Source organism: Peromyscus eremicus, chromosome 8b (genome assembly GCF_949786415.1).
Source record: "Peromyscus eremicus chromosome 8b, PerEre_H2_v1, whole genome shotgun sequence".
NCBI classification, from domain to species: Eukaryota; Metazoa; Chordata; class Mammalia; order Rodentia; family Cricetidae; genus Peromyscus; species Peromyscus eremicus.
Window position 1 is genome coordinate 35,370,104 of NC_081424.1, and position 19,194 is coordinate 35,389,297.

Consider the following 19,194-nt stretch of genomic DNA (forward strand, 5'->3'; position numbering starts at 1 on the left):
AAGTACTGTATTCACTATGTGTCTTCATCACTAGAATTAGAATCTCTAATCCCCAGGATTTATAAACCTTAGTACCTAAGATCATAGAAATAAATACCTTATTTCTGAAAAAAATCATGTTCATTTATGAAAAAGGGTCATGTTCATTTATAAAAAAAGGACGTGGAACTTTTCAAATATTGTGTCTACCTCTAAAACATTATTTTCACCGGATCAAGAGAGACATCTGATTCTACAGTCTGAGTCACATACTCCCTGTAGAGGCCTGTCATCAGTGTGGGATTAGCAGGGAAGGACCTGAAACCTGAAGAGAGAGGAGGAAGTGAAAAATAGGTTTTCCTCTTAGAATCCAGGGTAGGAATGGAGTGGGGAGGACCTGGGGGAAGCAGAAACAACAGATGGGAACCGCAGAGATGTTCAAGAGTGGGAAGAGAACTACAGGGATTAACTGGGGTCCCTGGCAGAGGCGGTGTCCCTAAATAACCGGACCTTCACACACTCAGAGAGAACACGCAGTTACCCCAGGCACGACTGTGTGGACTCATGGTGGACCTTCGTATACTCAGAGAGAACACGAGGTTACCCCAGACATGAATGACTGCATGGACTCATGTTGCCCTACCTCCTAACTGACTTTTGTGGGGGAATGATCTGGAATCTCCCCATTTGAATAATCCCAAGGCTTTGCCTCCAAAGCTGTGGGAAGGTAGGAGAAACAGGGACCCCACCAGCAGCTGGGGCCACATGAATTCCATTCTTCATTGCTCCTACTAAAGTTGGTCAGCTCATGAGCACAGTGCTGCTGCATCCACAGCTCTAGAGATGTATTAACAATTGATGTTTGTTTGGTTTTTTTTTTTAGGTAAGGGTAAAAATGAACTACTCCAGAAATAAGCAACAAGCTGTGAAGTGTGCACATGTACAGCGACTCACACATGGCAAAACAGAAGGCTTGCTGCTATCACTTGCAGTGTGTGTGTGTGTGTGTGTGTGTGTGTGTGTGTGTGTGTGTTTAATTATTTTAAACACCAAACTCCAAGGTATTTCAGTTGTTAAAATATTGTTTCTGAATATAGAAAGTGTTTCTTGGGTTCTCCTGAGAGTGGGGCACTCCAGCTAATCACAGGCACACACACACACACACACATTCTTCCCATAGTACAGTCCTTTTAAAATTAATAGCACATGCAGAGGAAAAACTAAACCCTTTGACGTCACTCTTGAAATGAGGAAACATAAACAGAAAAGGCTCTACTCCAGTAAGCTGCCGGCGGTGGCGCAGCAGCCTATTGGTCTCTGGTTTTCCTTGCCTGTGGCAACTGACAGCACCTCCCAGTCTCCCAGGCCGGCTGCCTGCTCGCCCAGCCAGTCGCTTGCTCTGGGCACTGCAGCAAGCTGGGCTCTGTCCCAGCACTTGTCTGGGAGAAAAGTGGTGCCCTCACCCAGAGAGAGCCTGGCTCTCCACCTTCCTGCCTTCCCGAGCTCTCTGACTGCTTTGGTGTTTTTTTTTTTTCTTTTTCTTTCCTCTGGTTTTTTTTTTTTTAATATTTTCTTTTTCTTTTTCAAAAAATTGACATAATTATATTCCTAATCCTGGATGAAGTTGCTGGATTCTGCAGCACAAGTCTTCATGAACAAGCCACACCGCTCAGAGATTTCCCGGCTTTCAAAGGTCACAGAACTGCCACTATGGTTAAATGTCTTGTTTAATGGTTGAGGTATGTACAACAAATTTAAGCGGCAAGTTCATGTCCCTTGAGACTACAGAGTCACAAGGAGACGTCAGGGTTTTGGTTTTGGTTTTTATTGAAAATAGACTCGTACCTATATATATATATATGTGTGTATATATATGTGTGTGTGTGTATATATATATATATATATATATATATATATATATATATCCTCTGTGATTGTTCCTACAGCAACTAGCTTTTGAATTTCCTTCCTTTTTCTAAGCGAACTGACTAAGCATTGTCACTTGCTCTGAATTAACCCTTCTAGGGCAGCAGGGTCTAGCAAGAGTCTCAGCTATTTTCTGCACTTTGAGCTCCCACGGAGGACACCCCCCCCCCCCCCGCGCGCGCGCCTACTTTTTTTAAATAAATGCAATATTTCTTCTCCATGGTAAATTTTACAATTGGGTCATTTTTCAATTTTGGTAGGACAGGACAGGAAAATGTTGGTGAAGTGTTGTGAACTAGTAGAGGAGAAAAATCGGGTTGGTTTGTTGTTGTTGTTGTTGTTGTTGTTGTTTTTCCTGGAGTTTGTCATGTTGGTCAGTAGTAGAAGAAGAAAGTGGTAGGACAGAAAGGAACAGCTGGCAGGGAGAGGGAAGGAACCCAGACAAATGGGTGGGGGTGAATTGTTCAGAGGGAAAAAAAAATCCACTTTATCATCTTGCTACATTTTATAAAAACACTGTTCTCAATCTCAAAGTTAACGAGGAGATATAGGTTCTGAGTTATGTGGCCAGTGATTTAGGTCTTATTATTTTACAAAGGAAAATAAAACTTTATTATCACCGCAAGACTCGGTAATTATCTCTTCCTGAGCCGGTTGAAAGCAGAGTCAGATATTTAATTAGAGACTTAAGTGATGGAGCCTGGGGACTAATTAATCACCTAAAAACTCAGCTCTTCGTGTGCTCTGGCCAGAGAGACCATTGCAAGGAAGGGAACAAGCCCATCGCATACACTCGTGCTCAGTAAACTCACTAGCTGCTGCAGAAGACGCAGCTGAACGCAGGACTAATGTTTTCAGCCACACGTTATTATGTGTCTAAGGGGACCTTGCCGAGAATCATTCCTGTCAAGCATTCGATTTTTCTAAAAGCAATTCAGATAATACACAGTTAGCACAGGCTTCCTTATCTGAGAGTTAACGCACTAACCAATGAGACAGGATTGTTTGAAAGCACTGCCCTGCTCCAAAATTTCTAACTCGTTCTCCTTAAAGTTTCTATTCTCAACACCGAGAACTAGAAATCTGTGAAACTGGGTCATATCGGCAGCGCCGTGAAGCAAGGCTCAAACACACAGTGCCCTTGAAGGGGTTAACAGAATTAACTGCATCGTGCACCTAGTTAAGAACAGGAAAAATATTAGCTCCGAATGGCAGAAGATGTGCCCCGAATGGACAATTGCTTTTCTGCAGCGCCTAGCGGGGAAAACAAGGACTTCGTGTGTTGCAAATGCATGGCTACAACTCCTCCATTTCCTCTGCTTTATCTTTTATTGCTGGCTGGGGAAATGAAGAAGGGTGTCAGGGGTTCCGTCCTGATTGACTTTCGCTCCAGTAAAATGAAGTCTTTTTTAATCGACAGCAAGAGCTCAAAGTTAACTAGCGACAGACAGCTCCCCAATCCAAATCCTCTTGATAAGGCTCTCTGCCTAATTTCTCCGATTTCAGAGGGCCCCACTCAACTGAGCATGTGCCAAAACCAGCGAAGAGGGTATTTCAGCAAAAGTTGCTTGGAGAAACTATTTTTTGAATGAAGTTGCTTAGGACAGGGGTGGAAAACTCCAAGATGTGTCAGAGACAGGCATCAGCTTTAGGAAAACAATGACACCGGGCACCTTTTAACACCTTCCCCAGCATTTAGCACAAAGCCACCCATTGTTGGGGCTGAATAAGAGCCAGGCTAAAATGTTTGCTGAGAATTCACCCAACACGCATTGTAAATTATCTAAGTAATTTTACACCTGGGATTTTTAGCTGCTTTGAGAAATATTTTTGGTGTTGAATCCGGCTTAAAAATATAACATGGAAACTGTCAATGGTCAAGACAAGGGCATTCCAAATATCAGCGTGTGTTATTTTTTTCAGCCAAAAGGATGTCATAGGCGCACAAGTAAAATGACCAAGCTTCCCCCAAGTGGGAATGTACCACCTGGAAAGGCCTCTGACCAGTAATTATTCTTCCAAGGTCTAACTTGTTGTTTGCCAAGCTCAAATCACAAGGGAAACTGCTTGTTGATTCACAGAGCATAGTGTTGGAAGGAATTTATTAAGCAAGAAGTTAATCCAACCCATGTCTACAAGGGCTTCATTATATTAAAGACAGCTGTCAGATTTAAGGGCCAGAGAAGATTTGAGAATATCTAGGTAACAGCTATTTTTTTTTTCTTTTGGTTTTTCAAGACAGGGTTTCTCTGTGTAGCTTTGCGCCTTTCCTGGAACTCGCTCTTTAGACCAGGCTGGTCTTGAACTCACAGAGATCCGCCTGCCTCTGCCTCCTGAGTGCTGAGATTAAAGGCATGTCCCACCACCACCCGGTGGTAACAGCTATTTTATCTGGTTTATCTCACACTGTGTTGGTGGTACATAACTTAGGAAGGAACCCTCCATGTACATGAACTGTCCAGAGAATTTGCCATCCTGAGGATTCAGTTCACATATCCCAAAGAGGTCTTGAGTCAAGTAAGAGTCTTTTTTAGCAGGTACACCTCCCGCAGGAAGCAAAACTTTGGCATTTGAAGATTGACCTGGTCCCTCACACAGTGGTGAGGCCATTTCTATAACTACTTCCGGTAGTGGCGTCCTGATTTCCCCAACATTTTCATTCAGGGGGCATTTCATTCTTCCCAGAAGAGTGGCTTGCCGGGCGCTCTGCACCAGGCCTCTCCAGGCATCCTTGCTTTCATTCATAATTCTCTAAGCATCCTTGCTTTCATTCATGATTCTCTAAGCATCCTTGCTTTCATTCATGACATGTTGCCTACTTGATTTCTTAGTAGACTCTAAAGTGCTTGATGTTGAGATTTGAGAAAAAGAAAGAAAAGGAACTGTAGAGACCCAAACTAAAATGTCTATATGCAAGGCGTATTTAGAAGCTTGACTAGCAAGAAGGAAATGTGTCAATGGTTTAATGTTAAATCAAGGTATTTAAAGCCCCACTTCCAAGTATTATTTAATCATTTAAACAGGTTACCATGCAATTAAGAGAGTGATTGCGTGGAGTGAACCGGAAAAAAGCAGGGACCAGAGACCAGGATGGGGACACCCTCATTTGGCAGCAACTAGTGATGGACGCTAAGTCACTCAGTTATCCTTGACCTCAGTTTCCCCATCTGTGTTAGGAACCGGTTGGATTGGATTATTTCCAACATCCCTGTAGGCCAGACTTTTTATAGTGTTTTTACTTTCAACCAGAGGTTCGGTTTTTTGTTTTTGTTTGTTTTGCTTTGTTTTAAATCATCTATACATAAATGTGAAAGTGTGAAACTTTGATTCAAAAAAAAATCTCAAAAAGAAACCACTGCCGCCGTTCATGTTTCTTAACCTGAAGTGAACGCAAAAGTCAGTTGGGGCTGAGAAGATGGCTCGATAGGTAGAGTACTTGCTGAGCAAGCCTGAGGACCTGAATTCAGATCCTCCACACCCCGGTAAATGCTAGACTACAGCAGCATGTATCCTATAACCATAACACTTGAAGGGCAGAAACAGAGACGGTGGGAGCTTGCTAGCAGCCAGCATAGCTGAAAAGGCAGCTCCAGGTTCAGGAAACAAACAAACGAGCCAACAAAACAAGGAGGAGAGCAATAGAGGATGGCACCTGAGATCAAGCTCTGATCTCCACAAGCATGTGCAGACACATATATACATTTGCACACAATACACCATAGGCATTCACACACACACACACACACACACACACACACACACACACACGAAGAAAAGTTTGGGATGGAGATAGAGAGAAGGAAAAGCTATACCGAAGAGTAGGCTGAATGCAAGGTAGATTGTAAGAAGTGCATTTTTGTCCATAAGGACATCCAATAGGGTCAGGTGAACGCACCACTATTCTTTTGTAGTGGTGAGCTTAAAAATCAGTGAGCTGGGGAGAGCCCGAGTTTTGCCCTAAATTGACATAGTTTATTCAGCAGTTTGAGATGGTGAATAAAACTCACACACTGGGGTTTTCTTCACCATTCCTCAAGTCACAGGAAGAACCTGTTGAGAATGTTGAAAGCAGCCCCAGATATCAGCAGTCATTTGACCGGAATGAGGAGGATTGGCCGCCATGATGGATTTGAATACTGTGATGTTCTTGCGGGGAGCACCCTCGGTGACTGGAAGCTGCTGACAGCAGTTCCAGAACTTCCAGGGTTCACTTGTATGAGTTTATGGGGGCCTCGCTTTCCTTGTCTTTATGGCTGTTTGGTGCTTTTTCTTTTCCATGCCATGATTTACCCTGACAAGATTCATATCAACAAGATCATATCGAACCATTAGCATGGATCGAGTTCTTCCATCTCTCCTGTCTGCTATTTTTACTACTTCTCTTCAAGCTTTACCATCTCTTGCTTATCTAAGTTTGTATAATTCTACCTCCAAGACAATCACGTTACCAATGAAAAGCAAAAGCAGTCACAAGCCCTGGATTTGGAGAATCTCTCCCAGGAAGACTGTCACTCCACTGGGAGGGCTCCCTCTCTTTGCCATATTTCTCTCATGTAAAGCGGTACCCCTCCACACTGGAGCATTTCTTCAACCAGCAAAGGGACGTGGTTTGTGTTTACTGTAGGTGAGACATCAATGTTGCAAGACAAACATCGTTTTCATAAATGTCAGCCATTCTAAAGCTCTTAGATTACTCTCCTTGACATTGCTTCAGCTCCAACTCTGGTTTCTTTAGAGAATAGCTGGAAACACTTTGATAGTAAAGTTGGGAGAACCCTCGAGGGGCGTGGGGGGGGGGGAACCTTCTGAAGAGTTGACTGTTGGCTGCGTATCTCCTGTGAGGCTATGAACCCTGTTGCAGGCATGCAGCCTCATCCTCCTGGATGGCTGTGAGGTAGTCCAGTTATCCTTATCCAGACTCTGGCCCATCCTGTGCGGCTAGGACCAGCGGGCATCTCTGCCAAGTGAGGGCTTACAGTTAACAGCTGAAGCACGGAGGTTAAGGAGCAGGTTAGTCATTTCAAACAAACCTACAAACAGCATGACAGCACCCAGCAATCTATTAAGCACAGGTAATTCTTAGTAATAGTCTGCAAAGACCTCACTATTAAAAACTCTAAATCCTATCAACAACGGTCTGCATTGAGATCTGTATACAGTACAGAGTATGAAAATGATAGCTGAAGCCAGTACTCAGGAGAGTTTTGTCTAGCATGTGGAGTTCCTGCCTCCTTCCTCTCCTCCTTCCCTCCCTCCCCTCCTCCTTCCCTCCCTCCCCTCTTCCTTCCCTCCCTCCCCATCTCCTTCCCTACCCTCCTCCATTGCTTCCTTCCCTCCTCCTTCCCACCCTCCCCTCCTCTTTCCCTCCCTCTCTAGATTGTTCCCCCTCTCTCCTCCCCTCTCTCTTTCATCTGTAAGTAGAAGGTGAACAAAATGAAGGGGGACAATGAGGTTTTGGTGGGTTTTCCTTCTATAATATTCAGAGTGATGTTTGCTTGAATTTTCTCCTTTTTAGTAGCTAGTGTACCGATCTACAGAGCATCTAAGAGTTGGGACTCTGAATCTTCCTCTAATGTGGGATGTTGGGTCACAGCTCGTCAGGAATAAAGAGCATTCTTCCATGGACTCAGGTGGAGATTGGGATGTGATTATAAGCTTTGAGTTGGTCAAATCTTGATATCTAGAGCACATAATGATCAATGGTTCTCATACTCTTCAACTCTATCAATCTTAGTATAAATATAATTAACTTTGCACTATTACGTAAAACTCAGAAACTAGCCAGGTGGTGGCGGCGGCGCATGTTAATCATAGCACTCGCGAGGCAGAGGCAGGAAATCTCCAAGTCCAAGGCCACCTAGTTCCAGGATGGCCAGGGCTACACAGAGAAACCCTGTCTTGAAAACCAAACAAACAAACCAAACAAACAAAAAATCAGACACTAACTGAACCCAACAATAAATGAATTATTATTAGTTTATATTCAGGTAATAAAATGCCACTGTTATTTAAAAGAATGAAGTATGCCTACACACAGAAGATGGGCAGTGATTTTCCAGATATATAAAACAGGAAAAAAAAATCTACACTGACATTTGTATAAATCTGCAGAACATTAGTGGTTTCTCAGAGAAAATCTCTGGAAATCTAGATAAAAAAAAGTGTGACAGGTGGATGAGAACCTGCAATGTAGAGAAGGGAAAGGCTTAGTTTCTGTGAATTCCATACAGTTGCTCACCTTTTCCCTAAAAGCTTACGACGTTTACAGCTGAAATCATTTTTGCTGTCATATCTGTGACACTGTGTCATATTTGACGTTGAAAACAAAGTTAGAGGATGAAGGAAAAAGGGATTTCTATTTGGCTTGGGTTTTACTTCGTGTGCTTTTGAAACTGCCAAAGAGAAAGAATGCTGTAGAATAGGGTCATAGACAGGAAAACACAGAAAACGCAACATCCCAGCTTGAGTAACTCTGGGATACCAGCAGCCCTCCAGACTTGATTTTCAGTAGGACAGAATGAGGAGCTTTGTCAAGACCAAAATTCCTTTCAGCTTGCCGGGGTGTTCATGGGAACTTTTTGGGCTAAACCAATATACGTTATATATTTTACTGGTTTGAACATATCAGCTAAATTACCTGTGTTAAAATTGGTTTGGTTTCACTTAATTTTTCAAATTAGTTAGACATGGAAAGCTTATAATTTTCTCAAATTGTCTTGGAGGAAACTGTATATCTCTTGCAAACTTTTAAAATAAATTTATACCATAATATCCCTTATTTAGAAAACATTATATTAATAAGTTCATACTGTAGGTGTGCAAACAACTGATGCTGGTTCTGTTTAAATATAATTTATGAATTTCTTGGTTTTCCATGAGAAAAAAAATACCTTCATTTCCCTTTCTCATTATGCCAGTTGCCAGCTGTGTCCAGTGAGAAGAAAGAGCTCAGTCATTCACAAGGGTAGACAACACTCTCACGAGAGGAGATGCCCCGGCAATAGGGAGGTCTAAAGAATGCCTCAATTTAGAAAAGGTCACTAACTCTAGAAAGAGTTGTTTCCGGTGTGGTGGAAATGTGCCCTCTTTCTAAGGCCTTCATACCAGCCTCCTCATTTCTTCAAAGAAATGAAAACGTAATTTCAATTTGGCTTTCAGTTCAATTCGGAAACTTTATTCATTATGGAACATACCTACTAGTTTTATTTCTTACTTCCTGAGGTCTTTTATTCGTAGAGAGAGGAATAACTCAGATAAAAGAAAAAAGGAGTGGGTGTCTGCCATGGCACTCTTGGGTCATAAGACACTCTAACGTGTCTAACTCTATCCTTTTCTCCTGACTGTTAAAAAATCACTATGCTAGAAAGATGCTTCAAAGCTTATAAATACAACTGATCTCTCTCTCTCTCTCTCTATGTGTGTAGCATGAATCTTAAAAGTTCTTATTAATAAAATCAAACCTGAGGCCAGGTACTGGGGTGAACACTGGAAGATCAGAGAGACAGAACAGGCCACAGCTAACCTCACCTGGCCAGCTTCTCAGCTGATCCTGTTTCCTCAGACTGGAAGCCTCTGAGTCCTCATCCAGAATGAATCTCAGCTGAACTGCTGCTCGAAAGCCTGAATGCTTAACCAGTCAAATGCTTCTAGTTTCGTCTTCACGCCTTATATATCTTTCTCTTTCCCTGGGATTAAAGGCTTGTTTTCTGGGATTAAAGGCGTGAGTCACAATGATTGGCTGTATCCTTGAGCAGATGGATTTCTGCCTCTGGAATGCTAGGATTAAAGGCGTGAGTGTCACCATTTTCTAGCCTCTGTAACTAGTGGCTGTTCTGTTCTCTGACCCCAGATAAGTTTATTAGGGTACACAATATTTTGGGGAATACAATATCACCATCTCTCTCTCTCTCTCTCTCTCTCTCTCTCTCTCTCTCTCTCTCTCTCTCTCTCTCTCTCTCTCTCTCTCTCACACACACACACACACACACACACACACACACACACACACACCGATTCTGATGCTTCAGCACTAGTGTAGTTTCGGGAGAAAAGTATGGGGCACTGGCCTTCTTAAACTTAAAACATAGAGACAAAGGAGAGGTCAGGGGTCAGCACTGGTCTAGCAGCTGTGAGGTCCTAGGTTTGGTATCCAGGATCACTGGGGGAAACTTTTAATGTCTACACTCATGTCAGAACTAACAGGTGACTTAGAGGCCATAGTGAATTCCCATATATTGTCCCCTCTAACATAAAGCTTTAAAAACTAAATGCATCATATATTCATTGAAGTAAATAGCAAAATGTAATTTAAAATAAAATAAGTTTGGGTGATTTTTTTGGAGAGAAAAGGAAAAGGAGGAAGAGAAAAAGAAGATCCACTTGCTTTTTTAAGGAGCCCCAAATTTGGAAGCTAAAACCCCAAGTCCAGGTTCTAGAAGCAAGAATGATTGATACTCTTGGCAAAGTATTTAGCACTTTTGGTTTTCATGTCTCTAAAATGTAACTTGCAGCAAGGTACTTTGGGGCTCTCTAATGTCAAGTTTTCATGTGTAATGAGTCACTTCACTCTTAAAAAAAATGACACAAGTCACTTTATTCTCACGTCATTCTTGTTAAGCAAGGATTAGCTGAGACCATTTCCAAAGCAAGGAAATTAAGACTGAAAGGAATTCCAGCTAGTGGAGCCAGGATTCTACTTCCACTCTGGTGACAAGTCTGAATTGTTCTTATATGTTTTCAATTCATCTCTACTCATTCTAAGCATGACTTGGAAAACATTTTTAAAATATTTATACAAAGCATAAGAGCATTTGTTTCCAAAAATGTTGGAGCATTCTTCTAACTATATTTATACACACGAGGTTCCAAAATAAAGAGAAATAATGTTCTTTCATTTTTAATGCCTTAGAAGTTGATACTTCCAACTTCAGGAGGGTGGTTGGCTGTGGTGGTGTACAAGGATGCTGAGGCAGGATTCAGTGGGGATCATCCTTGCTCTGTGACTGTGCACAAGTTAACCTTACTCTACTTACAGTTTCTAGGATGAAGATGTATATGGTATGTTTCATAAAAGTGTAAAGAGATGGAAAGGCTTTTATTTGTTGAGTGTGTAGAGAATGAAAGAGAGTATGCATATGCCTATCAATTGGCACTACGTGCTTAGATGAGTTCTTGGATTATATGTAGATAGTGTTGTGCTGAGTGCTTTAAATTTAAGATAAATTTATTTTTGTTGCAGTTTGAAAGTTTCTCCTCAGAGTTCATGTGCTGGAGGCTTGACTCCCAGGGTAGCTAGATTGGGCGGTAGAGCTTTGTAAGAAGTGTTAACTTCACAGAACAGAATTCTCATGAAGGGGTTAGTGTGGTCACCATTGAGTGCCTTAGTTACCCTGAAAGTGGGTTGTTACAGACATGCCCAGGTCTCACCTTCATCCTTTCTTGGTGGCTTGTTCTCACCCTTTCACCTTCTGTCACATTATAAGGCAGAGTGCCAACTACTGGCACTGAGCTTTTGAAATCCCCAGTCTCCAGAATTGTAAGAACCCGTTTCTTTATAAATTACCCATTCTCAACTATTATATGGTGGAAACGGAAAACGATCTGCGATGTTTCTTTGCCTTTCCTCCTCTGTATTAAACTATAGCACATAGAACCTAAATTGTAAATGTATTGACCATTCACTTATCGTAAGGAAATCTCTATACCTCTGTGTGTTATTCAAGTTGCCGGAGTGTTGGTTTATGCCAGCATCTGGGATGCTGAGATGGGAGGATTGCTGCAGTTTTTGACGTGAGCATGGGATGTATGTAAGTTCAAGGTCAATCTGCACCATGTCTTAAAACAAACATACCTTGTTACTCAAACACCTCTTGTTACTCAAGTCAAGACAATGACTTTTTATATCATCAGCATGCCAGAGTCCCATTGTATCTTCTCCCTCTTCCTTTCTTCGACATTGTGTCTTGAGATGTGTACGTTGTTTTATATAATCGTATTTTGTTTATTTTCACTGCATGAGATTTAGTCCATTTGTCCACTGTACTGAGCAAATCACTGTAATTAGTCCAGTTTCTTACATTATAGATGATGTTGGCCTAAGTCTTTTGGTGTATAGTCCTTATATTTCTGTTGAGGACCCGCCTAGAAACAAAACTGCTTGGCCTTAACAAATCAAGTTAAACATCAGTAGAAAATTCACTATTTCTCGAAGTTGTTATAAGAATGTCTACTCTCACCAAGAGCACATCTCCCCCCTCGTCTTCCAGATCAGCACTTCTGTTAGGTATAGAGGAAAGGTCATCCTGACTTCATGTGCATTTTGCTGATTCCTTTTTCACATGTATCACAAGTCTATGAAATCTTTGTGGTCAAGTCCAGTCATTCTATATTTTAATTCTAAAAGATTCTTCATACTTCTTTGTTAACTTTGATTGCTCTAAGTGGTACAAACATCTCTTCTATTAGCGAAATTTCCTGTTTTATTCTTCACTATGATCTTGGGTTCTGTACATTTCTACATCAATTTTAGAATTAAGATTCCTTACTCCCAAATCAACCAATCAACAAGGCAAACAAACAGTTGGAATACAGGTTCGCCTGAGAAGATGATGGCTTCCCTGAGCCTTGGTTTGTAAGCATGGTGCATCCTCTTCCGTTTTGAAGGCCTTTGTTACTTTCTCTCACTCATACCTGCTAGCTGGCTTTGTGATATCCCTTGCTGTACCTACTAGTGGGTGCTTAGTATTTTGATCTGATCTAAACAGCACCTCTTCAGTTGCAACTTTTTGCTTCTAATATACATGGAAACCATTTTTTTTGGTGTCTGTGTGTGTGCACAGTTTATTATCCAGAAGCTTGCTAATGGACAATAAACTAATAATAGTTTGCTAATGATAATAAACTCATGAGTTTAAGTATTTTATAGATACTTTCGATTTTTGTAACAAAATAATTATATTATCCAAGAATACTAGCGGTCATCTGTCTTCATTTTTAATACTGATACCTTTTGTTTATTTACTGGCTAAGTTATCAGTAAGGAGTAATAGTGGACAACATTATCTATGAACATTATCTATGTCCCATCACAGAAGAAAAGCCCTCAGCAGTCTACCATTAAGTATGATATTCTTCATAACATAGAGAATGTTTCCTTTATCCCTTGCATGCTAAGTATTTAACTTACTAAGTACTCTTTTGGATATCTAATGCATGATTTTTTTGTTTGTTTTTACTCTCTTATCCTTATTGTTGGCTTTGAATGTCAAATCAAATTGAAGTCCTAGAAAAAAACTAATTTGGTTAGGATATGCTATGCTCACTCGTGTGTGTGTGTGTGTGTGTGTGTGTGTGTGTGTGTGTGTGTGTGTGTGTGTGGTGTTACTGGAGATCAAACCCACAGTCTTACACATGTAAGACAAGCACTCTGCTACTAAGCTGTCCTCAGCCCTTTGTGCTCTTAAAAAAGATAATCTGTATCCCTCCCAAAAATCTCAAATATTTTTTCTCCCATTCTTTAGGGTGTCTGTTGCTGCGCAGACACTTTTTAATTTCCCATAGTCTCATCTGTTGATTTCAGGAACTATTTCTTGTGCCGGTGGAGTCCTGTTGAAGTTCTTGCCTATGTCTATGACTTCATGTGTGTTCCCTGTGCTTTCCTCCAGCAGTTTCAGTGCTTCAGATTTTAAGTTAAGGTCTTTGATCCACTTTGAAATTGAGTTTTGTGCAGAGAGACAGAAGAGAGTCTACGACCATTCTTCTGTAGATACATGCCGAGTTTCGCCAGCACTGTTTGTTTAATAAGCTGTCTTTTTCCAGTGCGTGTTCTTGGTGCTTTTGCTAAGTATTAGGTGGCCGGTGCTTTTGCTAAGTATTAGGTGGCCCGTAGCTGGGTGGACTTACTTCTGGGTCCTCTATCCTTTGCCATGGGTCTACATGTATGGTTGGGTTTTCTTGTTTTTTGGTTTTTGTTTTGTTTTTTGTTTTTTGGTGTGTGTATGTGTGTGTGTGTGTGTGTGTGTGTGTGCAGTAACAGGCTATTTTTACTACTATTGCTCTGAAGTATAATTTGAGGTCAGATTTTATGATTTCGTCAGCAGTGTTTTGGGATTGCTTTGGCCGTATGTGGTATTTTGTGTTTCCATATGAAGGTTTATTTTGTTATTTTCAGTTCTGTGAAGAATGTCATTGGACCTTTTTTTATTTTTAAAATTATGTGTGTGGATCGGTTTGCCTGCATGCATACCTGTGCGCCACGTGTATGTCTCATACCTGCAGGCCAGAAAAGGGCATTGGACCCCTTGGCACTGGAGTTACAGATTGTTGTGAGCTGCTGTGTGGTTGGTGCTGGGAAAAACACCCGGAGTCCTCTGAGTAAGAACACTCCTGAGCCGTCTCTTCAACCCTTGTCACTGGAACGATTAATAGGAATTACGTCGAGTCTGTAGATTACTTTTGGCAATACAGCCAGCCATTTTCACACTATTAATTCTGATGATCCAGGAGCACGAAAGTCTCTCCATAATCTGAAATTTTTCATTTTTCAGTGTCCTACAGTTTTTTTCTTGTATAGTTCTTCCACATCCTTGCTGAGGTCTTTCTTAATACTTTATTCTTTGACAGTGATTGTGAATGCGGTATTCTTCCTATTTTATTTCCCATACAATTCCTTATTGCTATAAATGAAAGCTTCTGGGTTTTTTAAAGTTGTATTTACTTGTCTAGACTTTCATACATGAAGGTTGTATTTACATAATTTCCTCCCATTTCATCTCCTCTTTCTAAGTCTTCCTTCTCAACTTTATAACTACTCCTTCTCAAATGCATTGCCTCCATTTTTTTATTGTTGTTGTAATTTAATTCTAGTATATTATATATTGTTTACTAATTTATAAATATAACCTCCTGCATTCATTTAGAGTTAGTCATATATACATGCATTTATGATTGACTGCTTGGGGCTGGATAACCCAGCAAGGAGCTTGTTGCTGGAGGAGACTTATATTGCCCATGACGCTTCATCTCGGGACAGGGTCTTGTGAGAGTCCCCTCCTCCATGTTGGCTTGTGAGCTGGTGTTGTCATTCTTCAGATCCTGTTTAGGTTACCATATTGTTGGGGTGTCATTAGTGTAGTGTCGTGTATCCCAGACAATACTATGGCGCCAACATGGTTCTTTGTCTCTGACATTCATTATGTCCCCTCTTCTGGAATGTCCCCTGAGCCTTGTGTGCTCACCAAGGGTGATGTTGCAGATTTATCAGTCAGGCTGGGAAGCCCACCATCAGGTGTGCTCTGCGTTTTCATCAATTTTGTATTCTGCAACTTTACTGAACATGTTTATTATATTTAAGTTTTCAGGTGAAACCTGCAGAGTCTTTTAAGTATTAGATCGTGGCATTTTCAAATAGGGATAACTTTGCTTCATTACTGTTTTTATTCCTTTTATATCTTTGTCTTGTCTTATTGCTCTCGGACTTTGAGCACAATAATGAATAAGAATGAAGAGAGTAGTCACCCCTGTCTTCTAGATTGTAGAAGACATGCTTTCCATCCCCGCCCCCAACTTAGCATAACACTGTCAGTTGGCTTTCAGGTATAGCTTTTATTATTTTGAGGTGTGTTCTGTCTTCTCCTAATTTCTGCAAGACATGCAAGCATAGTGAGCTTTATCAAAGCATTTCCTGATCTATGGAGACGATCAGAAAAATCTGTCCTTGAGATTATTTACATGGTGAATTACATTGATCCATTTGCTCATGTTGAGCCAACCTTGCGATGCTAAGATGAGACTCCTTTGTCCTTTGTCATGATTCATCATCTTCTTGCTTTGTTATTGAATTTGATATGCAAGCATTTTGTGCAGAATTTTCGTGTCTCTCTTCATCAGGGTTATTGAGCTGTACGTTATCTTGTTGTTGTTGTTGTATCTTGACTTGGTTTTTATATCAGGATAATAGTGGTGTCATCAAAGTAATCTGATGGGGTTATCAATAATCAAATTCCCTCGCTATGTCATGGAACAGTTTAAGAGACATCAGCATCCCTAAAAATGTGTTAGGATCCAGCAGTGCTGTTCCAGGACCTGTCTTTGTGGGAATACTTTCAGCTACTGTCTCAATCTCACTGTTTATAAATAATAGAGGACTTTATTTTGGTCCACCGTACACATTTAGACATGGATCTGTCTCATGTAGGTTCTCCAGTTTCTTGGAATGTGAGTTTTTCTAGTACTCTCTGGTGGTCTTCTGGATTTCATAGGGTCTGTTATAACGCGGTCTTTAACAGGTTGTTAAAAGGGTCTTCCTTTTTGTTCCTGGTGTCATTTGTCCAGGTGTCCCCTCTCTCCCTCGTTCTCTTGGTTTGTGGGCCTAGAGATGTGTCAGTTAACTTTTTCAAAGAACCAACTCTGTATTCAATTGATTCTGACCATTGTCCTTCTAGTTATTTTTTATTTTTAATTTTTTTACTTTATAATTTAATTTAATTTTACATATCAGCCACGGATTGCCCTGTCCTCCCTCCTCCCGACACCGCCCCCCCCCCGCCTCCCCCCAGCCCACCCCCCATTCTCATCTCCTCTAGGGCAAGGACTCCCCTGGGGATTCAGCTCAGCCTGGTAGATTCAGTTGAGGCAGGACCAGTCCCCTCCTCCCTTCACCCAGGCTGAGCAAAGTGTCCCTGCATAGGCCCCAGGCTCCAAACAGCCAGCTCATGCACTAAGGATAGGTCCCAGTCCCACTGCCTGGGGGCCTCTAGTTTCTATTTTATTTATTTCTTCCCTAATCTTTCTAATTTCTTGCCCTAACCTGGGTTGGGGATTGGATCCTTGCATCGCATGGATTTTAAAAGTTGATGTTTCTTTATCAATTAGCTGAAAATAATTTTAATTTTAAGTTTTTAGACCAATTTACTGTTTACAAATGCATCTATTGATTGGCAAACATGTTGGGGTTGTTTTAGTTTGTCATTACTTGTGAATGTAGTTCTGATGTGCTTGTCAACTTACTATACGAAATTTTGAGGCTTAAAATTTGTTAAAACATTGCTTGTATAATGTTCCCCATGACTCTGAAATGAATGACTATGGAGTTATTAAGTGTAGCCCTTCCCATATGTCAACTTGGAATTCATTAACCACATCATGCACATCTTCTGTATTTGTACTCGGTTTCCCTATATTAATTATTCAAATAGGCATTCTAAAAACTTCCTCAGGGCTAAGGACACAGCTGTTTTCCTTTTAGTTTTTCTCACTTATTCATATGCTGCATTAAACAGTTTTGAAATTTCATTTTTATAGCTCAAGGTTAAAAATCAGGAATTGTGTGAAAGTCATGCTATTATTGTGATGTTCTGCTTTTAAGTCCCATCTTTACCATTTGGAGGAATAATTGGTTCTTATAGAACAAGCTCTCAGAATGGTTTATAGGCATCTAAGGATTTCAGTACACACACAGATACACACTACACATGGTCTTGAAATGTCCATAAACATGTAATTAAAGGAAAAGGTGTCTGAAAAAGCAAGGTAACAGTGAAAATATCTGAGAATTACTTAGTATGATATAAATTTAAAATTATTCCACTGAAGAGAAATTTGACCATTATATTATATCCCTTACATGGTTCTATCCTTATTTGTTTGTTTGTTTGTTTGTTTGCTGCCTTTGACTCAACTTTGATCATTGCTAAAATCTGTTAAACAAGCATTCTGTTACTTAGGGCTGGCAAGTCATATTATTTTCCACTCTTCTGTCTTTTAATTTTCTATATGTTTATCATTTAGAATAGCCTCTTTACAAGCCAAGGTTTGTAAAGTTTGTTTTTATCAGTTTAATTATATTTGCTTTTTTGGGGAGTATTTAGTTCTTTTATGTTTAATGTAATCATTTAATCTATATAGTTTATTTCTATACAGTCTATTTGTCTATCTTATTCTCTCTTTTTAATTTTTATTCTTTTGGATTGAGAAGTCTTATCATTGTGTTGTCTCCTCTCTCGTTAGTTTGTTTTATAATTCTTTTACACAGTTTTACTGATGGAGGATATAGGATGCCTCTATGACCGAACCAAAATATGATGTGCATTAATGCTCTGTTCCTTCAAGGGAAGCGTGAGAACCTTGGAATACCTCAACTGCCTTTGTGTACCCCATGAATTACATGCTATTGCTAGATATCTAACTTTATATAATTTAAATATCTCAATGATAATTATTATTGTAGCATTATACAATCATATACAATTTATTATTTCCTGCATACAGTGATGTAATGACTTCATTCAAGTTTTATTTTTGTCTGCAATGGCTTTACTTCATAGTTTTCTGAATTCCTGGGAATGAAAATTTCCACTGGTAATTCCATAGATACACTTGGAGATATTCATATACTGTTTTATTTCATAAATTGTCTTGCTCTTTTTCAGTAACTTTGAAACATTTCTACTAATCACTTTATTATGCCTCATTCTGCCTTGCTTCTCAATAGGAGTTCAGCTGTATGTGTATTTAGATTTGAATCAACCTACTCCCATTGTTTACTTTTCATCTCTTTATTTTTGTTGTTTTCTTTTAACTAATATTTCACTGCCTATTTCTTTCTTCAGGCCTATATAATACCACTAAGCCCATTAAAATTATTTTTAATTATGGTATTTTTTAGTCATAGACATTCTAATTTTTAATTTAGTTTTATTTTTATGGTTCTTAAGTCTCTATCAAAATTCTTAGTCTTGCCTATAATATTCTTGTATCATATTGCATTGAACTTATTCTCTATGTGATTTTAAAGCTTTAAACCCATATTAATTAAATTCATTTAGTGTCTGTACCAAATCTACTTATTGGGTATAGTTGTCTTGATTTTCATGTGCAAAAAAGTATGTCAGTGAGAGAGAGAGAGAGAGAGAGAGAGAGAGAGAGAGAGAGAGAGAGAGAGAGGGAGAGAGAGGGAGAGAGAGGGAGAGAGAGAGAGAGAGAGAGAGAGAGAGAGAGAGAGAGAGAGAGAGAGAGACTTAAGCCTGTATACAATGTTACAGTATTCCAGATAGGACATTTGTCTCTGATTTTACCAGTGGCATTAACTGTCTTGATTGACTTAATCCATACTGAACAAAAGTATGAGACAGTGACTTGCTTCCTAATGGATTATACAAATATTTCTCTTTCCCTTCCATACCTTCTTCAATGAGTGTAGAACAAAGTTGGAGAAGAAAGTATGAAGAAAAGCATGTAGCATTGGAAAACTCCATATGAACCAAGAGTATATCCTCAAAACTTGTTTTTGTT

The 19,194-nt window shown here is 40.0% G+C and overlaps 1 protein-coding gene across 1 annotated transcript in view; it reads left to right on the plus strand.

Annotated features, from left to right (window-relative positions):
* Positions 1-1,603: 1,603 nt before the first annotated feature.
* Pde7b (phosphodiesterase 7B) overlaps positions 1,604-19,194 on the plus strand; it is a 311,056-nt gene continuing 293,465 nt past the window's right edge. Inside the window, exon 1 of the mRNA XM_059272674.1 lies at positions 1,604-1,718. Within this exon, the coding sequence (XP_059128657.1) occupies positions 1,698-1,718 (21 nt within the window). The 5' untranslated portion in view covers positions 1,604-1,697. The remainder of the gene's footprint in view (positions 1,719-19,194) is intronic.